This window comes from Aspergillus saccharolyticus (genome assembly GCF_003184585.1).
Source record: "Aspergillus saccharolyticus JOP 1030-1 unplaced genomic scaffold BP01scaffold_20, whole genome shotgun sequence".
Classification (NCBI taxonomy): domain Eukaryota; kingdom Fungi; phylum Ascomycota; class Eurotiomycetes; order Eurotiales; family Aspergillaceae; genus Aspergillus; species Aspergillus saccharolyticus.
In genome coordinates this window covers 374,842-396,408 of record NW_020290630.1, presented here as the reverse complement: position 1 = coordinate 396,408, position 21,567 = coordinate 374,842, and the positions used below count along the sequence as shown (strand labels likewise).

Genomic DNA, 21,567 nt, shown 5'->3' with positions numbered 1-21,567 from the left:
AATGCAGTAATCCTAAGCAGTAGCAAGCCTGCCTGCACTCTACTTTCAATTTGTTTATTCTGCAAACCTAGATAGTGAGCACCAAACAGTCAACGAGCAGCAAACCCAACCCACATTCTACACCCAACAATTATTCCAAACCCACCAAATAGTCCAAACACATCAAGTATTGCAAACACATCAATCGTTTCAAACCTACTACACACATATACACAAAGAGAGAGAGAGAGGGAAAAAGTGAGAGAGTGAGTGAGAGACACGCGGTGAGAGACACACAATGAGGGCCAGGTAGCCAACCAACCAAAGATCTTCCTATATCTGGGCTTCACTGTTGTCGGTGCTGTTGGTGTAGGATGACTCTACCTTATCAACAACCAAATCGTGAATGGACACCATGGAATGGCGACACATGGCGACCATCGGGAAAAGCAGGCGGGCCAATGGGCTGGTCGGCAATATTCGCGGACTCAACAACTTGAAGAGCGTGCTGAATGTACTATATGTACACTGAATCAAATAGTCCTCGTTGAAGCAAACAGCGGGCATCCTTCGTGTGAGAAGTTCTCCGGTCACGACTCTAGATCTGCAGTCCCAGAGCCTCCTACAATACCCAGGCACCGATTCAAGAATACCCTGAAAAATTGAAAACCGGGGCTAATCAAATTAATATTCCCCGAAACTGTGCAACCTGTACGTGATCTGCATACCATAGACACATAGAAGAAAAGTCAATCATAAGACACATGACGAAGAGACAAAATCAAGGTCTGTATGCAAAACAAAAATCACAAAATTCATGGTGAAAAGCCCAGACGAAATCGTGGTCACACAAAGGCACGATAGAATCAATCAGAGTAGAGTGGGAGAGAACCATCAATGCAAACGGTAAGAAACGAAAAAAAAGCACAATGGCACAGATAATCCAGGGCTGACAACACCGAACCCAAAAGCTGAAATCAATAATTTACTGCCATCCCATCTGACCGTCCCTCTATCCTGAACATATGAAAACCGTGCACAACCTCCATATTCGTGACTGCGGAACTCAGCTTCAAAGATTCTTGCAAGACCACCATTGGGAAACAGACAGGAAACAAAAACATGACAGGGTATAACAAAGGGTATAGACAAGGGAAACACGCAGATTATCATTAAGCCATTATCCCAGGACAAAGGATAATATAGAGCAGGAATGAAATGGGGTATGTCAGATACAACATCATGGGGCAGGGAGAAGGTCAGATCAGATCAAGCAGGACTCAAGCTCATAGAAACCGAACAATGCGTCTCTTTCTCAACATAAACAGCACCAGGATGATTCTCACTTGCAAACGGCCCACTGCACACCAACGCCAGTTAAAGCCTCTATCTTCAGTACCCAGACCATCCGAGAGGAGTGCCAGATTGACCTGGCTGTGGATGTCCTGGTTGCATCGGCCCACCGGGGCCGGGAGGCCAGCCGGGCATCGCTCCACCAGGGTTCATGCCCATAGCCATCCCAGGCTGCTGGGGATTTCCGGCCATATACTGTTGCCCTGCCGGGCCCTGCGTAGAAGGATAAATAGCCCGCGCGGCGGGAATACCCGGATACTGTACAGCAGTGACGCCAGGGAAAGGCATGGCTGCCATAGACTGCTGCTGCGGGGTTTGCGGATGCATCGGGAAAGGTTGTGACATCGGGGGTGCGGAAGGCCTAGCTTGATTGCGAGGAGACTGGGAAGCGTGCTGCTGGGGAAGAGAGTGCGCGAGCGGCGAAGGAGACTGCTGAGGATGCATCTGGGATGGGAATTGCGGCATTGCTACACCTTGCGGTCCAGCAGAAAGGGGAGAGGGCTGGGGCTGCGGAGGCGGCTGGCCCCACATCTGCTGCGGCTGGGATGGATACCCGTAGGGACCCGGTGGCTGGGGGGCATTAGCAGGTATAGCAGGATTGGAACGCTGATGCATAAGCTCTGGACGAGGTGCAGGAACACCTCGAGCAGGCGACTGTGCGATGGGTGGCTGCTGATGAGTTGCTGCCGGTTGAAAGCCGGGCTGACTGGACATAATGGGAGGCTGGTGGGGGAGCATGGCTTGCGGCGGCTGAGCTTGGTTCATTACCCCGGTCGAAGGAATTTGAGGCGACTGCATTGGCTGGGAGACAGACGGGGCCGAATCGATTGGTCCGGGATGCGGAGGCGCGGCCGAGGCGGGGATCTCACGCTGCTTGGAATAGAACTCTTCCAGTCCTTTCTGTCGATAGCTGCGCTGTTGGGTCAAGAGCTTGTTGAAGTCCGCAGTGTGTGTGGCTTGATTCATGATGTCGGCAGGAGTGCTCGGCTGTGACCGGTCCTGGTACGGTTGGCCTGTCAACTCCTGGCGAGGTCGAGGCATGCTGTTGTACTCCCTCAGGCGCGGGTCATCTGCAGTCGTCGCCATATGAATCATCGGAAGCGGCTGCGAGAGTGAGACCGTTGGCGGTGCACCAATCGTCATGCTGCTCGGCACCGCCTCTAGCGCGTTGCTGTAGATGACATCGCCATGGGTCAGAGTGGGCAAGAAATTGGCGGCCCCGGCGGCTTCGGCTGCCGCAGCATCGCGTGCCTTGGTACCACCCGGGCGCTTTTCGCCCGCAAGATCGTCCTCCGTGAATCCTTGTTTACGCGCCTTGCCCTCCCAGTAATCGTCACGGACCCTTCGTCCATTCACAATTACCCGGCTACCGAATTGGCGAAACATGGACTTGGCCGTTACGATGGCGATTTGACGAGAGCGGTATGAATATGGTAAGATATCCTGTTGGATCAAATCATCCTTCTCGATTTGAGTGGCGATGATCTTATGCAGAGAGCGATTCTTGTTGAACAAGAGATACGAGTCTCGATAGCCCAGGACTCGCGCACATTCAGTAGCCAGCATGAACAGCTTTGTTCCACGAAGCGGCACGCGAAACGTACGGCACTTGTACTCGCGACCACCTTGGAGGTAACCCATGTCGTCAACCTTCTTCTCGCCGGCATCGTCGAATTCTTTGGGGACGTATTCATCACCCGCCTCATTCAGCTGGTCGGTAGTATGGTCACGCACGGTGGGAAGAGCTTTGACCAATGCAGCCTTGGTTGGTGTGCTCTTTTCGGGCGGCGAAGCTTGCGGCGGGGATACATTGGCGGGTGTTTGAGTGGGGAGAGGTTGAGTCTGCATTCGAGGAGTTTGAACATGAGCATTGGACGAGGCGGGCTGATCGTTGCTTGACGTTGTCGGCCGCGGGGTCTTGGGAGGCCGCCCTCGTTTCCGACGACCATGGTCATCTGCTGCTTCCGCACGTTAGTCCATAAGCAAAGAAAAGTCCTGAGGTGGAGCAGGGGCCTGATGAGAGCAAAGTAACGACGCGAGACACTCGAATGCGAACGTGAACATAATTCAAACACAAAGCTTCGATGAAAGAGACAAAATGCACGCGATGCGCCAGCTCGATTTGCACATCCTTCATCAAATTCTCTCCAACAAGTAAATCGCCGGGCAACCCAGCGCACACATACCGTCATCATGATCCCCATCGGCGCGTGCGCTCCCTCGCTGATCTGGGGTGCGACTTCGCTTGACACCACGAGGAGCTATGCTAGGATTCGTGGGCCCGAATGATGGAGGGGGGATGGCAACGGCGACTAAGAGAAGGCCGTCAGTTTGGAGGTTGTCGCGGCGGACAAACAGGAAGAGGCTTGGACACCCATTATAACCTCCATGAGGGACAACAGTGCGGTGGCACCGCTCTCAATCGCGCCAATGAAATGCGAAAATCATTCACCTTGAAAGCAATACGCAAACAGAAACAAACTAGGTTTGATCGAACAAGAGCATCAAAACACGAGGCTGACAAGCACACAGGTATGGAAGAAGACGTGACGGGCAAACAAATAAACACACATACCGTTGTTTAAGGCTGCAGGATTAATCGTGCCCGAACCATCGACCAGATCCCCTCCGATGCCATTCATCGGAGCGGGAACGGACGAGTGGGAAGTGCTATACATGGCGGGCCGAGGAAGGACGGGAGGGAGGCGAAGGGGTCGAGGGAGCCGTCGCAAGGCGGCGGGCGCGTCAGGCGAACGCGGTAGGTATCAGTGTCAGACGGGGGAGGGGGGGAGGGGAGGAGGGAAGGACGAGGACTGGGTTGGCTCCTGGTAGTGGTGGTGCTGCGAGACCCAAGGAAGATCTAGAGGGCGAGGATGCAAGTGATGACGAACAAAGAGGAGGACGGAGGGCCACGAGTCGCGCGCATGCAGTGGTTGCTGGAAGCGGATCAGCGGAAAGGCTGGAGCAAATCGCCAGACGAAGATTGAATGAATAATAACGAAGGATGATGGGAAGACCGGGGGGGGGGGAGACAAGGCGGTGAGCGGCACTCAGGCGGTGAGGCCGGAGCTACTGACACCAGGAAACAAACGAGAGCTGAGGTATGATGCAAGATGAGACAGTCTCAGAAGACAATACAGAATGACATGCACACAGGCGGAAAGATACGAACACCCTCCAAGCAAACTAGCTCAAGCAAAGAATGCGTGCGTGTGCGAGTATGTGTGGCTGAAGGATAATGAGGAAGTGTGGCGAGTGAGAGGAGAGTACTGCCAGACACTGCACAGCCACATGAGGCTAGTAAGCTGCGAGGGAGTAACAAGAGAACAATGCAACAATCCAAGGTTCCCCGGCCTGCAGAACGCAGCGCTTCCTAGTCCACGCGGAGGTACCAAACCACTAGCAGATTCCTGAGTCGGTACACAGCTGGATATCAGCCGTGGATGATTCACAACGTGCCGCTGATGGAACCGAGCAGTGGGGACGGGGGGGGGGGGGGGGGGGGGGGGGGGGGGGGGTCAAGGGTGGGTGTGTGGGTGGTGTGTGTCTGTGTCTGTGTCTATGTCTGTGTGTGGAAAGGAAGGGGAGAGGGTTCGGAACAGTGGATGGAGAAGGATTATGTGTGACCGAATGCGTGGGTGCAAGACAAACTGACCGGGAAAGCTTGGGACAGAGGGAGGTAGACTGAGGATGAAGTGGAGTGGGGAAGAAGGTTAAGTTGGTTGGAGACAGGAGTGGAAAAGGAAGGGAAACAGAAAAAATGGAAAAGTAGACTCGGGAATAAGACAGTAAGTAGATGAGGGGGGGGTGGGTGTGGACGACAGGATGATGGATAATGGGGGGAGGGGAAGAAGAAAGGGGGGAGGGGGGAATGGATCTAGTTTAGACGGGAAAATAAGAGAGGGGGAAAACATAAGTTGAAAAAGTGCAGTGGTGAAAAAAGGCGGGAAGGCGGGCGCCACGCTTGCGCGCATTGGTTACCCGCTGCCTCTCGCATCCCTCCCAAAGAATGGATTTTAACAATGCAGAATGACGATAATTAGTAGAAAATGCTTCGATGATTTGGAGTAAAAAGAAGCCAACAAAAAAAGAGAAAAGAAAAGACTGAGGAAGCCTTATTCCTTCATGAAAAAAAATGATAGAAGGCGAAATGGTAAAAACGTCAATAAACGAGTTGATGATTACTTCCGGGCCGAGGTGAGCATGAAGCAGATTCAACTTCTTCTTCAGCATGCTGGGGAATAATTGATTGCACCAGTACAAAACAATAATAAAGAAGGCATCCAGTTACTTGGAGTGAAGCGCTTCTGCAGACGAAAAATGGGGCACTTACAATCCTTCAAGATGCGTTTGTTGCTTTGAGCGCATTAGTGAATCCGGAAACTCTGAAGATGCATAATACAGCCTGTGGCCAACAGACAACCAGCCAGCATGGAGCACTCAGTCGGAAGGTGGAACAAACCGGAGCCCCTGCCTGTCCTGGACCCCTCTCTCCCTGCACGTCTGATCGATAAGTAGTGATAATCCCCCGGTCACCACCGTCTCATCTGCCAGTCAGAACTGTCTGTGCTCTCAAAGAAGTCCGAAAGACCTCGCCCGGAGACAAAGGAGTAATTGGAGTCAACTCTGAATGCGGAATCCACCCGACGCTGGGATCGAAGATGCTTTCTTTGTGAATTTTCCCTTCACAGTTGATGAATGCACAACCTCCTTTCCCGTGGTAGTCAGAGCACGCCAAACATTCGCAATGATAGCCTGGATGGCGACGGTATGATCCAAATTCAGCTACTTTGGAGTTGGCCCAAGAGCTTTACTCACCGGATGAGCAGCGGTGTGAAACTCGATACGCGCAATCGAGCAAAGAGTGTGATTCTATGAAGTATGATCTGCTGTTCTTCAGTCGCGACAAATGTAGACTGGTCTGTCAGACAGCCAAGAGTGTGAAGTGTATGTAATGTCTTGCGGGCTCCAAGTCACTTCCCGCCGCGGGGCAATAGATGCGCCGTTGAGGAATGGGATGGATGCCACGATGCGAACGGTCGCGTCCACCTTGACTTGCACCAGGTGAGAGAGTGAGTAAGGGAGAGTCGAGCGTGTCGCGCACGGTGCAGGTCAACACGAGGAGAGATAAGTGTTGGTCGGAGATGATGCGGGTGTGGCTTGGACCGATGCTGGAATGGAGCAGCACATGCAATTCCACGAAACAGGAAGCTCTTCTGGGAAGAAGCAGCCCAAAAAGGGACTGAACAAATCGGCAGACGGGCTTCAGCAGAATTGACGCCAGAGAGAACGGCGGGATGTGTTATCAAAGGTGCAGGCAGCGAGGCCGGACGATTGGCAAGCTCCCGCGTGTAAGATCCGAGCTTAACAACATCCGTGAGACAAGGTCTCTATCTATGACTTACGACTGTCAAGCCTTGTCCAAGTTTCTGCAAAGTCCACTGGCTCCGCATATGATTCGACAACAATCATACGCATAAGCCAGGAAATTCCCCGTCAACGAATTCACTGGTGGACGGCGGGCTAGTCAAAGCAGAGAAGCGACCGTGTTGGATGCCGATAAGAGAATCGGAGAGAAGAGGTCAAGGAAAGTCGGTAGCGATGGGGAACTCCTGGAGCTATGTATATCTACGGTAGATCACGGTTGGAGATCGCGATCGCATCATCACTTCTCTCAGTTTCAGTCTCAGCTACACTGCATTGGGTCAATGCTGGTAAGTTTCCTGTAGTTATAGCAGGGTCGAGACACGACACCCAGCTATCTTCTTTCTCCCTCTCTCTTTTCTCGTCTACTTGACTCTTTCCCCTATCTAGTGATTGCTCAGCTCTCTTGCTACAACTGCTACGACTGCTACCTATTCACCAACTTGAATGCCTACCTGCCTTGTCCGAAATCGCGAACGACTCCCACCAGTGCTACACCGAAGAACGACGCTCAACACAGCCAATCATCGACCGTAACAGATTCCCTGCTTGGAATCCCACGCCTTTCCCCTTCAAGACCAATCACAAGACAGGCGCTTGTACCTCGCTTCTGATTCGTATGAGCCCGGATGACCCAGTCGGGCAAGTAGCGTCACAGGCTGGAAGCCTGGGATCTCGTCGGGCCTGCAACAATCGAGCATTGAGGATGCTTTATCGCCTCCATTCAAGTGGCGATCCGCCATGGGCAAGGTGTTATCATGCCCTGGGGGGTGCAGTAGAAGCGAGGGGTTGTAGATGATGCCAAATCGAGCGGTTGTAGACCTGAACGATGGGATACCTCAGAATAAGTTTATCTCTAGCCTTGTGTGACTCTTTTCAAGACCCTGCTTTGCGTGCCGGTCTAGAGAAACTGTGCTGAGGGAGCTTATCGTCAGCGATTTGCTCGAGCGTTGTTGACTGGCGTGAAGGAGAGAGACACCGGGCTGCCAAACAATAACCTGCAATCGGAAAAAATCCCAGTCTAGCGGAAGAGTTTCCAGTCAACAACGGTTTTTTTTTTTTGGTTACATTTCACAGCAGGCTGAAGAGTAACAAAATGAAGAGAAAAACCAGTGCTGAATGGATGGATCGATGGATCGACTCCAGGAATCCCGTCCTGACTGGATTGGGATGGCAGATGACCTTCTGCGGTCACTTGAGCGGGCACTAAAAAAATGAGGGGGCGATCAGGGACCGTGCGAGTAAATGTACTCACTCAGACACTGTAAACACGAAGAACATACTTTACCATCCCATCATTCGTACATTGACTACAAAAGTTACGTCTACCTACATGTCATAGTTCGACATATCTCCACTAGTCTCAAAGTCAGTCAGTCTTCCAAATGGTCATTCCAATCATCTTGCAGTCGTCTCTTCCCATCCTTGAACCAATGACGAAGGATGCTCTCACAAGGTATGCAGGTTGCAGGCCGCGCAGCCTAGAGGGGCAAAACAGAAGACGTACCACACACACCGTCTTTGCTCCAGAATGACCACTGAGCAAATGATAATCCCGATCGACTCTCCCCCGAGCCAGTCAAGGGATAATGATGACTTAAAGATCTCCGACTCGTTGCGGCACACTCCGCTCATGCACGACCGGACCTCCGTGCCGTCGGGCCCAAGCTTCATTCCCATTCTCATTTGCATTGAATGAACGTTCCATCAGAGCTTGTGTGCATAGTGAAAAGGCTAAGGAGGGAGAAAAGCCTTCTTGCGATAGCGATATCATGCAGGCTGGATGGAAGAAGGCACTGGGAAACACAGCAAATCCTCAGTGAGGTGGAGATGCTGTATCTTTCCACCTCTCCCCGCAAACGGGGGGAACAGGTCAAGCTTTTCTGAGACCCCCAGAAGCAACGTAGCTCATCCTTGCACAAACAGTCCCTACTTCTTGCTCACACTGTGCTCGAAGGACACACAAGTCGACAAAGTCTCCGTCCCGATTGGGGGACGCCAAGCGGCCAAGATCTCACCGACCAGGAGGGCGTATGCAAGTCATCAGCAGGACAGTCTCGGTGGACGGTCGGCGCTGGAGCTGGACCGTCTGGGCAACTATTCTACACGCAGTCGAGCATCTACTCCGTACTGTCAGACTGGACGGACGCATTTCCGAAGCATCACAGACCCTCTCCGTCGCCATGCAGCATGTCCCCTATCAACGCGTGAGGACGGACTCATCCGGCCAGTGCGTCTAAAGTCAATGCGTCGCCAATGCGGCCAAGTCGGATGGTCTCGATATCTCCAAAGTCGTCGACATCATCATCATCATCATCACGGTCTTCTTTAGCTGGAATCTGATGTTGTCGTCACTCAGCGGCGCACGAGGTGCGCTGTACATACCCCCAAAATCATCCCAGGGTCAATCCTATGCATGGAGCAGGAGAATCAACCTCCGGGAATGTCGCTACGTCCGGTGACCCGTTAGTTCAGTGCATGTACGCCACTGTTCTATGCTCCGTTGCACATTGACTTCCTGACTTACTGTTCTAGAATTCTGCAGTATAACGAGTATAGCCTCTGAGCATGGCTCAACCGCCGGTCCTGTTTGGCCTGTATCACCCTGGATCGCTGTTAGTATAACGTCGCGCATTTGGACTTCTTTCCTAACCGGGATCGCCATACGGAGCTCATTCATGCTGTCAGGGCACAGCTCGAGCATGCCTATTCTTAGCGAGGAGACTTCATGTCCTTGGACTTGGTCTATAGTGCCGAAAGACCGTAAACAGCGTTGGTGGCAAGCTATCTTAGACACTCAGGGTGACTACCGCTTCCGCTACAGCAGCACCTGGAGCCTTTCAGCTTGTAGGATTCAGGCTTTGTGATCAACCACAGATCGACATTGTCATTTAAATCTCCTATAAGTAATCACGATAGTAAGCGCGTAGTAAGACGTAGGATAGTCGAGCCAGCCATCCTCGCGGGTCTCGAAGCCTCTGAGACACTTCGAGCAAATGTCTTGCGGTAGCATCCTCTGAGGTACGCTTAGTCTACTCTCTCCAAACGACTCCCGATCCCGATTTTACAGTATGATGATGATGCTGCTGCAACATACCGCTTATCCACCCAGACCCTCTCCATCGCAACGAAGTCTACATCAGTCATTAAAACAAGGGCATTGATCCTCGCATGTCCTGTACCTACACGCGAGAGCAAAAAGATTTGCCAGGAGTGCAGGAAGCAGGTGGCAAAGCATCATGGCCACTCCGACGTGCCTATGCGTAAACAAGCAGGTTACAAAACCTCTCACTAGTTAATCTCACAACCCATGCAACGAAAACCAGACCAATCGGGAGATTAGTGAATCAAGCAGATTAAATCTCATTAAGCAAGCATCTCCCCTAAATAATAATAATACACCACAAAGTGGATCCTTTCTCTCCATACTCAATCCATATCATCGGCCGATGCAGTCGCAAACAAATCAAACCTTTAACCAAGCACAGCCGATCATACAACCACTTCGTTCTCACACCATCAACTCGCCCTAGGATCAAGCATCATGAAGCTGCACCCACCCCTGAAAGCCCGACTACAGCGCAAACCTCCGCACGCAAACTAGCCTTTATTACGAGAAGGAACAACAGCAGCAGCAGCAGCAACCACGCAAAGTAATAGTGATTTAGAGTTAATCATTCTAGTTATAGTCTATAAAAAAGATACTTATAGATACAAGCAAGCTATAAACTCAGCCCGCGACATTTTGTAAGAACTTGGTAAGAATACTGAAAAGAGTATTAATCTGATCAAAGTGACTAATCAAAGCTGGAAAAGCCCTCAGACAGATAAGAATATAAAATCAGCTACATCTTCTCAAGATTGTACACCTGTCCGGTGTCTGATCCATCGGACTAAGGCACTGTAGCTGAAAATGACTGGCTTTACTGATAGAGATATCATCGCGGTGGCGATTATTCTGATGAGTAAGTAAGATCTATTGATATCTGCTAGACTAGAACTACAAATACTGACTGACTTAGAATTAAGATATCCAAGATTTGAGGTTGCTCGACTACCGGCGTCTTGTTCTCTTGGGGCGATACGAAATACATGCATTCAAGCAAACAGCAGACAGCCTTTATAAGCATATTTGACATAGTATCAAATTATTCACCCAAGAGAGGTACTTTATATCTTAGTCTCTGAGTAAGATACAGAATCTTGAGTGCTATTCTTTCTTCAATAGAGTATTCATAGAGGACTAGATGAACACGACACTCAGGGCTGCCACAAGACACGGGGGGTGGGGGGGGGGGCGTCTTAGAGATGTCGCAGTACAGAATTGACGGTAATACATTTTTAACAGGCATGCTCGACTTGAAGTGGAGGGCGAGAAAGCTGATAAAAATATCAAAAGGAAAGAAGGTAAAGGCTACTAAATTGAGCAGGTTCAACTAGATTTCTAAGGGACTAAATTCCAGCAGGGTACTTTGTTGAACAAGTACACTATTCGTGCTTTAATTGCTACGAACACCGACCTACCCGCTAAAACAAAATAACTTGAGTGTCAGACCAGGAATAGAGAAACTTAGACTATAGACCACAGAATTGAACACTAGATACACCAAAAGATCGAGAAAATGCAGCAGATACCCCGTACAGATGATGCCACGACTGATGGCTTTGCAGGATTAGCAGAGTTTCCAGCTTCTCAAGTTGATGATAGCCTGTCCGATTCTTTGAGCTACTCTAGTCCGAAAAGCAGTAAATCTAATAGACTATCCAGTGATAGCTTCCTTCTCGACCCATCGGATAAAGAATCTACTTCTAGCTACAGATATGCGTCCTTGACTTCTGAATCTAAAATAGAAGCACAATTGATTCATACACAGATGCGCTGCTCATACAATACTAAAAGTAATCCAATTGACAAGCGGAAGGATTATGAAACATTGTCCGATGATGTGGCTGTTCTTAGTAAGTATAGAATCAGTATCCATGGGCAGCAAAGCCGGTACTGCCTCGTAGTAGAATGGATCCCTGCCGAGAATCTAGAGCTATTCAAAGAGCTGGCTGCGCGGAGATAATATAGATTCCTTGAGGATGAGCTATACTATGTTTCCAAGCTTATAGTATTCTCAATCCTCTATATTTATTTAGGCCCATGTCTTATTCCTCTATAGAAAATAAAATATGAATCTTTCTTTAGTTATCCCATGTTCACGATCTATATATATACAGAATAGTAATGAATGATGTATCTTGATTCTGGGAGTTGTATTGTACTGGTCTTCCGCACAGATCATCAGCTACTACTTCTCCATTCCTGCAATCTATATCTTAATTTCGCATTCTGGTAGGAGCAGGCAGGTAGTCGGTGGTATAATCTGTTTAGTCTTTATACTCAGACAGGTATATTTGTCTAATGTACCGCCACCAATGAGATCAATGACAGGATCATAAGTTATGAACTGGGTTCCTAGGCCTGGTTACTTAAACCAACTGGTAATAGGCCCCGCCTTGACCATGAACGGTCTGAGAACCTTATAGATGTAATAATTATAAGGAAATAAATCATCTTCAGTGTTTAGGCTTGTCGGAGGCAATGCTCGCTTGATGTACAGAGCACCCAGAACTGCCAGAAAGATCCCAGACTCCGAACTAAACTAAATTAATCTTCTGTCTCATCTGCAGAGTTATATTGCCCTAAATCGCGATGCTGTCGATGTCCGTTACAAAACCATCTTCTGACGGATATATATAGGTTCTATTGGGATAAATATCTGTTGTCTATTTAAGAAGAAACTCGAATAGACACAGATCACCAAACCGAGTATATATTCGGGAGTTCTGTGTTTAGAGAGAAGAAAGACGGTAGTAAGCTTGGTCCTAGACGAGGATCTCTACAGATGTACTTGTTATTCTGATACGTGATTCCGGCGCAGGGAATGGGATAACATTGTGATGGGTATCGGTTGCTCTACAAAGGATCAGTATTTATTAGTATATCGGTACTCGTTCGACTTACATCTTGTGCTGAGTTAACGACACTCGACAGAGTCGTCAGAGCGAAACCAGCTTTGAAGTAGTGAAAGGTTCTCATTGTAAGTAATGGTAGTATAGGTACACTCACACAGAAGGTAAGGGTGTGGTCTATATCTATCATTTCTTTCGCCAGATCGGGTGGTTCCAGTGGCAAAGTGGCAAGGAGATCAGGGATAATCATAACCTACCTACAAGGTACAAGGTAAGATAGTTCTTAAGGACGCTGGTAGACACTGATCGCCTAGTGAAGTTACTAGGTCACTAGATAGCTATAGGTAACATTGGTAGATATAGTACAGTACAATACAAATGTATGGATTTTCATCGACTTTCACCAGTGATGAAATGGAAACAAGGTGCGCTGCGGCTTCCGCCCCCGGATGCCACTCGGTGAGCCAGCGGCCGACATACCGGAGAAGTCGGGCAGCGACCGACCGAGCCCGACTCAGCTGTTGTTACTGTATGTACTGAGCTGTACTGAGTAACTACCTTAGTGATTCACAGTAGGGATGGGGGGGTGGGGGGGGGAATGCCTGTACTGTACTGTACTGTACTATACTCATCACGGTATCTTACATTACAGCTCATCCCAGTACAGCGAGCGTAGTACAGCTTAATGTGACTAGTCCACCGCCGTTCGAAGTTGGAATAGAATGCCGCTGTCGGACGGATTTGTCTGGGGTGACAGGAAAACTGACAGGATCTGGAATCCTACCTAGTTGGCAGGATCGATGTCTTAACAATTTTTCTGGTCGAGCGGTGAGATCCTAGGTAGGTACACTACCTCCTATAAATGCGGACAATTAGCCCGTCCACCCTCTCTTTGCCTTTGACCACACTGACTGCATCTTTGTAAGGGCTAAATCAACCCTTCCAACCTTCGCGTATAGTTGCGAAGGGAAATCTATATAGTAGGCATCAGGCATCAGTCACGTGATAGCTAAGCGAGCAGACCGCGACCCCCCATTTAGAGGAGGGGGGGGGGGTGACTCGCGGACTAGGCAGATCAGCAACAACACCTTAAGGCGATAGATTGGCATCTTTGGCCTCGCAAGAGCTATTCGTTCATCACGCTATTTCACCACCTTAGTCCTTATAATCTTACCACCCGCTTTCCTGCACTTTAGCCAGACTCCGCCAAAATGAGCACTGTCGAGCCTCAGGACTTTTTTTGGGGCCCTCCAACTTCGAAGGCCAAGTCCGTGTACCATCTCGCACATTTCTTTGTTTGACTGACCTGACTTCGACAAAAGCTTCTGCGAAACCGACTACGCTGTGAGCAGGTATATCGCTGAATTTATTAATAGCTTGACAAATGTTGTCTATAGTAAGATACCAACCGAATGATGCATTCATGATCTAATTCGTCATTGCCAGTAATCTACGGCATCTATGGGCTGCGCCAGCTGCGGCGGAAACCGAGGAAATATGCTACCGATGCTTTACGCGCCGTACCCTACTGGGGCTTGATAGCGGTTGGTCTGTGCTCGTTTGCGTTTCATCTTAGCTTGAAGTACCATACCCAAATGAGTATGTCCCCCCCCCCCCCCCCCCGGGGTCAGCTACAATACTATCTCACTCATTCTTCGTTTCACCAGTGGACGACCTCTCAATGCATTTCGCCACGATCCCGGTCTTACATCGTGTTTTGACAGCAATTCTAATCGCCGCGACTCCATTGTGATGGCTATGGTACTGGGCTCTTTGTTACTGATTCTACTGATATTTCATATGAGTACTGATGAGCTCATTCTCCACTCCGTGTCCTTTGTGGGCACGGTCACCGCAATTGGGATCTATACTATACGACTCATCAACAGCCGGACGCGGCCGGGCTCGGCTGCCCGGCAACAGATCTGGGGGGTTGTAAGGTTTGGAGCAGGTCGGTCGTCTGTGCCTACTGTGATAATTTCTTAGTGACTAATCGGGCTCTTGCTAGCGATTTTCAACCTTGGGTATTGGCTTTGGCTGCTGGATCAGTGGGCCTGCGGATTCTTGACAAAAGCCCGAGAAGCGATTTCCTGTTAGAACTTCACGGATGGTGCGTTTCGAGACTCCCCCACCTGGTCTTCATTTCCCTGACACACATTGTTTCTGAACAGGTGGCATATATGTACTGGAATTGGGGCCTATATTTTTATTGCTGTCGTGGATCACCAGTCTCCGGCGAGGATTTGAGGCACCCCCAGCAGTTATTTGCCTGGCCGGCTTCCTGGGCGGCGACATCGATTTTTGCAGGACGAGGACCAAGCAAGAACAAGGCCGCAAGCGACCGCCAACTGTGAGATCGCACCAATGTAGGCTTTTCGACATAGAAGTGGGGCTAGGGTACAGTCTCTCGAGTCGGCCGTTATAGATTCAAACAAGGTCTAGGTTATTATTGTATCTAATACCCTGACATGGTGGGAGAGGCCATAACTGCCATGAAGGGGCAATGAAGCCAAGCCATCTGTCGAGGGAATGACGACTCTTCATCGTCGGTAACCAATCACAACATCTGATCGATGTCTAACAAGGTAAAGTCGATGTCACCAGGTCCTAATTTGTGGCGGCTGTCAGAGCATGCTAGAGCGAGCAAAGGACACAGCAACATACCGAGAGTGGGATCGGTGCTCGGGCAGCTATCCGGGCGCAATCTAACCGCATTCACGAAATCTATAACAGCACTCAGAGAAGCCTCCAGTCTGGTGGCAGGAGTTGTATGTGGACATATCCGATTGAACCTCTTCAGGTATTGGTGAAAGCTCATTAGCAACTCGACGTCGCCAGTGGCGTTGGGATGTTGAATGATGTTTGACGCGAGAGCAGATATGGCAGCAATCGATTCAGTAGAAAAAAGTCTGGAAAACCTAGTTAGTCGCGGAAAAGATAAATGTGTAGGCTTGTAAATACAGAGGCAAAACTGGCTGATCTTCTACAACCTCGCCAGTATCCATTCCTATGGATAGTAGGATCAACATCGCATTTCTCGCAGTGGATATGACGAACTCGTTAGATTGGCTCCCCGGAAATGACTCGTTGATCATCAATCCCGTAATAAAGCAACCAAGAACAGCCCACCGCTCGAAGTCGTTGGGTATAGGGCGAAGTATAAGTGGACCCGCAACATCAATGCCGAGAGTCGATTGAAGCTTCTGCAAGTCTTCACAATGGCGCATTGCAAGACCTTGCGTCGTGTGCGCCGCGTGGAAAAGCTGTTCCCGCGACTAGCATGTTATGGCGAAGTCGAGCGATGCGAATCGCAGCAAGGAAGTGCTTTCTGCCATGGTTACCTAGCTCTTCTGGTGGCAGAGGCATCTCAGGCACCGCCGATGAGGGCAGTCGTTCGGATGCACTCATTGGGACGGCGGTTTCTAGGATAAAAATGCACCAAAAAACGTTAATCGCCTCAGCAATTACCGGCCGTTTAGAGTTCCTCTGTGAACTACTCTGTAAGTCTAGAAATCTCCACAAAGTATTTGCGAGCCGTATGCATTTTCGCGCAAGGTCTGTAAGGCACATCGACTGGCACACTAGGGACTGGTTGTGTCAACAACGACTTCAACACATGCTTCCGACAACTGATGGTCTCACCAAAGAGAGTAATGCTTCGTTCTGGCCGGATCCTGACACATTTTAAAGGACCCACAACAGGTGAGCCTCTACGTGTCGAGCCAAGTAAGGAATCTAAACGGGATGATAGGCCCCTTGTTACAGCTAATGGTCCTGGTGCACAAAATTCAGGTCTACGAACAACCGCATGCGGGTGTCGGATGTTAGTTAGTCGATAACATGGATCATCACTGATGAAAGCACCGTGGAATGAAGTTAAGAAAGACCTGCAGGACGCTGCTGAGATACCTCATTTCCGCGGAGGGTGGAAGTGATCGTCTTGAATATGCCAATGCATTCTCCTGAGGCACGGGTTGAGCTTCTACAGCGGATCAGTCTTCCACTCTGTGTCGGGCAAACCGAGCTTTTCGAGTCTGACGTCTACGTGCGGATATGAACAGACTTCAATCCTGTCTGTATGAAGGCATTGTCACCTTGTCATCTATACAAACCATCCTTTGAGCAGTTAGACCCCGGCGCTCGTCTTATTGCATGGCTGAAGCGATACAAAATAACAGCTGCTTGAAACGTTGAAGCTTACTGTATGTACGGCATAGTATTGGAGCTGGTATAGTTGATCAGGACACAATGTTCCAATCAGATTTTACCCGGGCGCCACAGCCTAACGGGCGGCGTCTATTTTAAAAGGTAGTTAGACTATGCTCTGACTTGCTGCGGAAACTATCTATGAATTGTCCTGGTGGGATCGCCACTGGATGTATCGTGGCAGCCGACAAATGGACTAATCGGCTGCATGCACGTCGTTGGGCCGACGTGCGCCTCAGCCGATGTATCAACTTATACCGCCCATCGCCAAGTCAGCGGCAGAACGAGAAGAATGGAAAGCTACGAGTGACCTCAAAAGTTATGTGTAAGACATTACGATTATTATTTTCCTCCCTTTTCCGTTCGCACTTACGCACATCCATGGCCTCCACGCCCAAAGATCCAGAGACAGAGACGAATGATTCCGTCCTCGAGCTGAACTCGACAAAAGTATCCACCACCACCACCACCACCACTACCACCATGCTAGGCCAAGTCGAAGGCACCGCCCTGATCACCGGGGCTGGCTCGGGTAAGAAAAGCGACTCGGCCAAGAAGCCGCCAGAACCAGGCCGCGAAGGTTGACTTGTACCGGCAGGTCTCGGAGAGCAGATCGTTCTGCAACTCGCTGCGAACGGCGTTTCCGCATTGACCCTACTGGACATTGATCCGGCGAGTCTGGACCACGTGCATCAGGTCGTGCAAGCAAGCCATCCCGGGGTGCAGGTGTTGGTTGTGCCGACGGATGTGACCGACGAAGCAGCCGTAGCGGCCGCATTTGAGAAGACTGTTGCTGCGTTCCAGAGTGTCGATATTGTAATCAATGCGGCTGGCGTAGGTCAGCCCTTTCAGTCTACGCATGACCTCAGCAAGGAGGACTGGGAGAAGGTCATCCGAGTCAACTTGACCGGGGTTTGGCTATGCCAGCGCGCTGCTATTCGGCAAATGCTGCTTCAAGAGTACAGTTCATTTCTATCAACATCAACCCGTCCTTTAATATGGCTTGAGGTCTGACCTATGCCGTGGTAGACCTCGCAGCGCGCGTCAAGGTAGAGGCGTGATTGTCAACCTCGCTTCAGCGTTGGGACTGACGACTCCCTCGATTGAACTTCCCACCACAGCTTATGTGTCTTCCAAGCACGGTAGGTCCTCTGTATATATGTATCACTCTACAAGATCCTCTCTGACGATATCGTGTAGCGGTCATGGGTCTCACCAAGTCGGTAAGGATGCTTTACTCGTCTGAAATCACCCACATTGACCGTGAACGCCTTCAAGGACGCCAAAATATACGCCGCAGAGGGAATCCGTATCAACGCAGTGTGCCCAGGGTATGTCCATCTATTTTCAGCCTGGAAGCAGGCGCTAATTCAATTGAAGCTGGTTCCGCACTCCTTTGATACAGTCAGAGCTCGACTCTGGTGCGCTGTCCGAAGAGATCCTTAGCGCCCCCGTGAAGAGGGTAGCCGAGACCGAAGAGATCGCCAGTGCCATCCTGTTCTTAGCATCTCCCATGAGCAGTTTTGTCTACGGCGTGGGTCTTATGGTCGATGGGGGTTATAGTTTGTGATCAGACACAACGCATCTAAAACAGCAGTTCTCTCTTCCAACGAAATTGACGATATGCAGTCACACCACAATCCTCGATACCCTCGAGAAACCAGTTACTTTGAACAACGTAACCCCCATGAAGCATGCTCCGAGCAACCCGTCGAGAGATTTGTCGTATCTGAGTATTGTATCCGCGAGAGTCACAATGATAGCACCACCCACCCTCTCTGACTTATCGTTCATTAACCTGCGGAACAATTTCCCCCATCCGCCAGTAGCGCCATCCAACCAGACACTCGGCCAATCTACATGGCGGCCCGATCCCCGCCGGCCCCGCTTCACCCATGCCAACAATCCAACCAATCAACAGGCTCATGATGGGCTATATACCACTGCAGTCACTGACACCACCTCAACCTATGCCAAGAATTCTCCGTCCAGAAGCCATCGGTTCTTCATGCTGAGATATGGCTGCATCGCGGAACCGCAATTTATTGCACCTCTTCCCGTAAAATGTCTCATATCGTTGACTCCCGGCCGTCACTGTAACCGTCTCAGATGATTCCAACCTCGACACTCCAAAGGAGATCTGTGCTGTCGGCGAGTCACAGAGCACGATGGAACTTATTAACTCAGCCTTCTCCTCAGATATACTCTTTGAGATTAGTACCTATCTATAAAGTAGACCTCCTGGATAATGCAAGAATCACGAGCCTTACGGAAAATCAAGATCAACTATGAACAGCCACAGTAGTAGCGATAAGACAAGGCCCAGCATTCCCTTCTTTGAAGCCAGCAAGGTCGAAAGTCAAGCGCAGGTAAACTGACTAAGTACATACCAGATACCCAGATCCGCTTACCTTGGCCATGTCCTGTCGTATCAAATCGTACAACAAGGCGATTGAGATCCAGATCCCATTTCCTCGAACCCTCACCTGCATACTTTGACATGGATCCGTGCATCAATATACCGTCCCTATCGTGCCTAGGAGGGGTGATAAGACACTCCGTCCATAGTAGTGTACTTATCTGTATAGATCCGTATAGTAGTATAGCAAGCCACTCACCCTCAAAGGACTCCGTACTCCCTACAAGCCTGCCCTCGCACTAAACCTCAGAATATCCCAATCCCGCCTCCCCGCCTCCCCGGTCGCGGCAACATATCTCCAACAATCTTACAAGTCAACATCTTAGTTACTTGCTCCAGGCTTACAATACAGCCTAACCCTCCAGTTTGGCTCAACGAGTCAGCATCACCCCCGCAACCAATAACACCCATTCTCTATCCAACCCAATTACGAGCGGGATCTTGTTTGGCCACGCAGATCGGCAGGATGATGAACGGGCCTAGAATGGGTCGAGCGGGAGGGAAGGAATCTTAGGAGGGAAGGATGCTTCTGATGTGCAGTACTTGCTAAGGGAAAACCACTCAAGCGAAAGCGGGTAGAACTTACAGAGTAGAACGGGCCAGATACCAAGTGTTTTGGTGTGTGTCGATCGAAGTGTGTGCAAGGTTTCTACGGGTTCTAGAGCTTGTCAATCCTGTTTTGATTAGACTAGTAGTAAGTTAGGTGTTATCAGGGCGTTGGCCACTCGCAGGATCAACATATAGTAATAGTTGATAAGTTTGATATGAGGGTTGAGACCAGGCAGTAGTGGGAGCAGCCGTAGCAGCAGCAGCAGCAGCAGGTCTCAGACCTTGGCTTCCCAGCTAACTAACTAACCCTCAAATACTGATGCGATGGCTGTGAATGGTCCAACTCAGACGGAAGATCTGGAGGGGCTGTTACTTGTATCTAGTAAAGAGGGGGGTTTGGACGCCCAAAATTCAAGACCGAGGCGAGATAGAACCATACACACAGCGTCCGGCCTCAGATCGAATCGAATCGAGTTCTCATCGAATCAAATCACATCGAGGGCTTGAACGCAGAGCGTTGGGGTATTACTGGTGGACCCCAAGAAAGTATGTCTGCAGCCACTGGCAACATTTTGGGTGAAGGGTGGCAGGCGCTGCATTACCGTACCGCGTGAGACGGGTGATGTACATACAGTCTACGGCGTAGCACCGACCTAGCACATGCCAACTTTGCTTGTGCTTCCATTCATCTGGTAAAGTGAAGTGATGTGGGAGGCGCGATTGTGGCTGGTCCTGAGTGGGCTCGAAAAGCACCATTCATATTGCTCCGTACGTCTTGTTGTGGTGATAGAGGCATGTCGAGGTCGGAGAGCACCGGAGATGTTGGCAGACATGTCGGGTCTGATCGGGTTCGCCTGTCTGACAGACAGACACACTGTCACTCCTGCTGCCCTGCTTATCCTCACCCCGGCGATTGGCAGTTGTTACACCAGTCAGCGACTCAGCGCTCACGAGCAGGATTCCGGTCATCTCCTAATGGTGGGAAAATGCCACGGCAAGCCCTTAGCCGGGTGTCACTTCAGTTACGTGTTTCCATCCGAACTCGACCCAGGCCAGGCCAGGCTAGACCTGGTCAATTACAAGATTTTCTTACTGCGTTGGTTGATACCGGCCATTACGAAGGCATATCTCACCACGGAGACTAGTTTCTCCGTGGCTTGCTGCGCAGCACACACACACAGCCAAAGAACCGAAGAAATCATGCTCAGTTTCCAAGGCAATGGCGTGGACAGACCAGATGATGAATGGCTGTATGCGAGCATTTTCTGTGACCGATAACATGAAATGCCGTCATCATACACACCACCACGATCACGACAACCCAGGTTGACATCGCGAGTCACCCCATACTCGGCTGTCGCACATCCCTGCCTCTCCTTCTCCGGATCGAATTCCCCAGAATCCACTTCATGGTGAGGAATACTTCCAGTCCAATCGCTGGGAGATCGATGGAACCACCGCAGATGGAAACCAACAAAGTACGAAGGGTGATCCATGAAAACCGCCTGATTAACCTTAAGACCTTAAGGTTCGCCTCCCGAATTGTTGTCATGTTGTCAATCATGAACAATAGATGAGATCATGTTTTCGTAACCCGCCGGAAAATGGTTACTGCGCCCACCGTAGAAAAAGGTTTTTGACATCATGCTTGTTGTGGAGTGAGTGGTGATAAATCGGGT

General features: G+C 50.0%; 8 protein-coding genes across 8 annotated transcripts; 4 read left to right on the top strand and 4 right to left on the bottom strand.

Moving 5' to 3' along the window:
* Positions 1-759: 759 nt before the first annotated feature.
* Positions 760-1,261, bottom strand: BP01DRAFT_83646 (uncharacterized protein). The gene has a single exon (XM_025580155.1). It carries the CDS (start codon positions 1,150-1,152, stop codon positions 874-876), a length of 279 nt encoding a protein of 92 aa, XP_025430453.1. The 5' UTR covers positions 1,153-1,261; the 3' UTR covers positions 760-873.
* On the bottom strand, positions 1,262-4,266 carry BP01DRAFT_83670 (putative nuclear localization protein). Its single transcript, XM_025580156.1, has 3 exons — positions 3,908-4,266; positions 3,519-3,644; positions 1,262-3,293 (listed from the first exon to the last, which is right to left on the bottom strand). Exons 1-3 carry the CDS (start codon positions 4,008-4,010, stop codon positions 1,372-1,374), a joined length of 2,151 nt encoding a protein of 716 aa, XP_025430452.1. The 5' UTR covers positions 4,011-4,266; the 3' UTR covers positions 1,262-1,371.
* Positions 4,267-10,571: 6,305 nt separating this feature from the next.
* On the bottom strand, positions 10,572-11,039 carry BP01DRAFT_83618 (uncharacterized protein). Its single transcript, XM_025580154.1, has one exon. The coding sequence runs from the start codon at positions 10,852-10,854 to the stop codon at positions 10,612-10,614; it is 243 nt and encodes an 80-aa protein (XP_025430451.1). The 5' UTR covers positions 10,855-11,039; the 3' UTR covers positions 10,572-10,611.
* A 339-nt stretch (positions 11,040-11,378) lies between these two features.
* On the top strand, positions 11,379-11,825 carry BP01DRAFT_298657 (uncharacterized protein; the record flags this gene model as incomplete). Its single annotated transcript, XM_025571921.1, has 1 exon — positions 11,379-11,825. The coding sequence occupies one exon, from the start codon at positions 11,379-11,381 to the stop codon at positions 11,823-11,825; it is 447 nt and encodes a 148-aa protein (XP_025430450.1).
* Positions 11,826-12,333: 508 nt separating this feature from the next.
* BP01DRAFT_357774 (uncharacterized protein) lies at positions 12,334-12,996 on the bottom strand. Its single transcript, XM_025575279.1, has 2 exons — positions 12,767-12,996; positions 12,334-12,718 (listed from the first exon to the last, which is right to left on the bottom strand). The coding sequence occupies exons 1-2, from the start codon at positions 12,962-12,964 to the stop codon at positions 12,560-12,562; spliced, it is 357 nt and encodes a 118-aa protein (XP_025430449.1). The 5' UTR covers positions 12,965-12,996; the 3' UTR covers positions 12,334-12,559.
* A 929-nt stretch (positions 12,997-13,925) lies between these two features.
* BP01DRAFT_374752 (ceramidase) lies at positions 13,926-15,068 on the top strand (the record flags this gene model as incomplete). Its single annotated transcript, XM_025576853.1, has 6 exons — positions 13,926-13,981; positions 14,037-14,110; positions 14,161-14,317; positions 14,439-14,665; positions 14,723-14,806; positions 14,944-15,068. The coding sequence occupies 6 exons, from the start codon at positions 13,926-13,928 to the stop codon at positions 15,066-15,068; spliced, it is 723 nt and encodes a 240-aa protein (XP_025430448.1).
* A 2,335-nt stretch (positions 15,069-17,403) lies between these two features.
* BP01DRAFT_298813 (SDR family NAD(P)-dependent oxidoreductase) lies at positions 17,404-18,490 on the top strand (the record flags this gene model as incomplete). Its single annotated transcript, XM_025571926.1, has 6 exons — positions 17,404-17,452; positions 17,519-17,879; positions 17,950-18,062; positions 18,121-18,143; positions 18,199-18,251; positions 18,301-18,490. The coding sequence occupies 6 exons, from the start codon at positions 17,404-17,406 to the stop codon at positions 18,488-18,490; spliced, it is 789 nt and encodes a 262-aa protein (XP_025430447.1).
* Positions 18,491-20,494: 2,004 nt separating this feature from the next.
* BP01DRAFT_83424 (uncharacterized protein) lies at positions 20,495-21,197 on the top strand. Its single transcript, XM_025580153.1, has one exon. The coding sequence runs from the start codon at positions 20,594-20,596 to the stop codon at positions 21,164-21,166; it is 573 nt and encodes a 190-aa protein (XP_025430446.1). The 5' UTR covers positions 20,495-20,593; the 3' UTR covers positions 21,167-21,197.
* The last annotated feature ends 370 nt before the right edge of the window (positions 21,198-21,567 follow it).

Bases quoted from the DNA above. Each gene is read 5' to 3' on its own strand.
- BP01DRAFT_83646 (XM_025580155.1), bottom strand. From the start codon at position 1,152: ATGATAATCTGCGTGTTTCCCTTGTCTATACCCTTTGTTATACCCTGT.
- BP01DRAFT_83670 (XM_025580156.1), bottom strand. From the start codon at position 4,010: ATGTATAGCACTTCCCACTCGTCCGTTCCCGCTCCGATGAATGGCATC. The intron at 3,645-3,907 runs GTATGTGTGTTT...GCCTTCTCTTAG, and splicing joins TCCTGCAGCCTTAAACAACG to TCGCCGTTGCCATCCCCCCT. The intron at 3,294-3,518 runs GTATGTGTGCGC...AACGTGCGGAAG, and splicing joins CGATGGGGATCATGATGACG to CAGCAGATGACCATGGTCGT.
- BP01DRAFT_83618 (XM_025580154.1), bottom strand. From the start codon at position 10,854: ATGCATGTATTTCGTATCGCCCCAAGAGAACAAGACGCCGGTAGTCGA.
- BP01DRAFT_357774 (XM_025575279.1), bottom strand. From the start codon at position 12,964: ATGATTATCCCTGATCTCCTTGCCACTTTGCCACTGGAACCACCCGAT. The intron at 12,719-12,766 runs GTAAGTCGAACG...GATCCTTTGTAG, and splicing joins TCGTTAACTCAGCACAAGAT to AGCAACCGATACCCATCACA.
- BP01DRAFT_83424 (XM_025580153.1), top strand. From the start codon at position 20,594: ATGTGGGAGGCGCGATTGTGGCTGGTCCTGAGTGGGCTCGAAAAGCAC.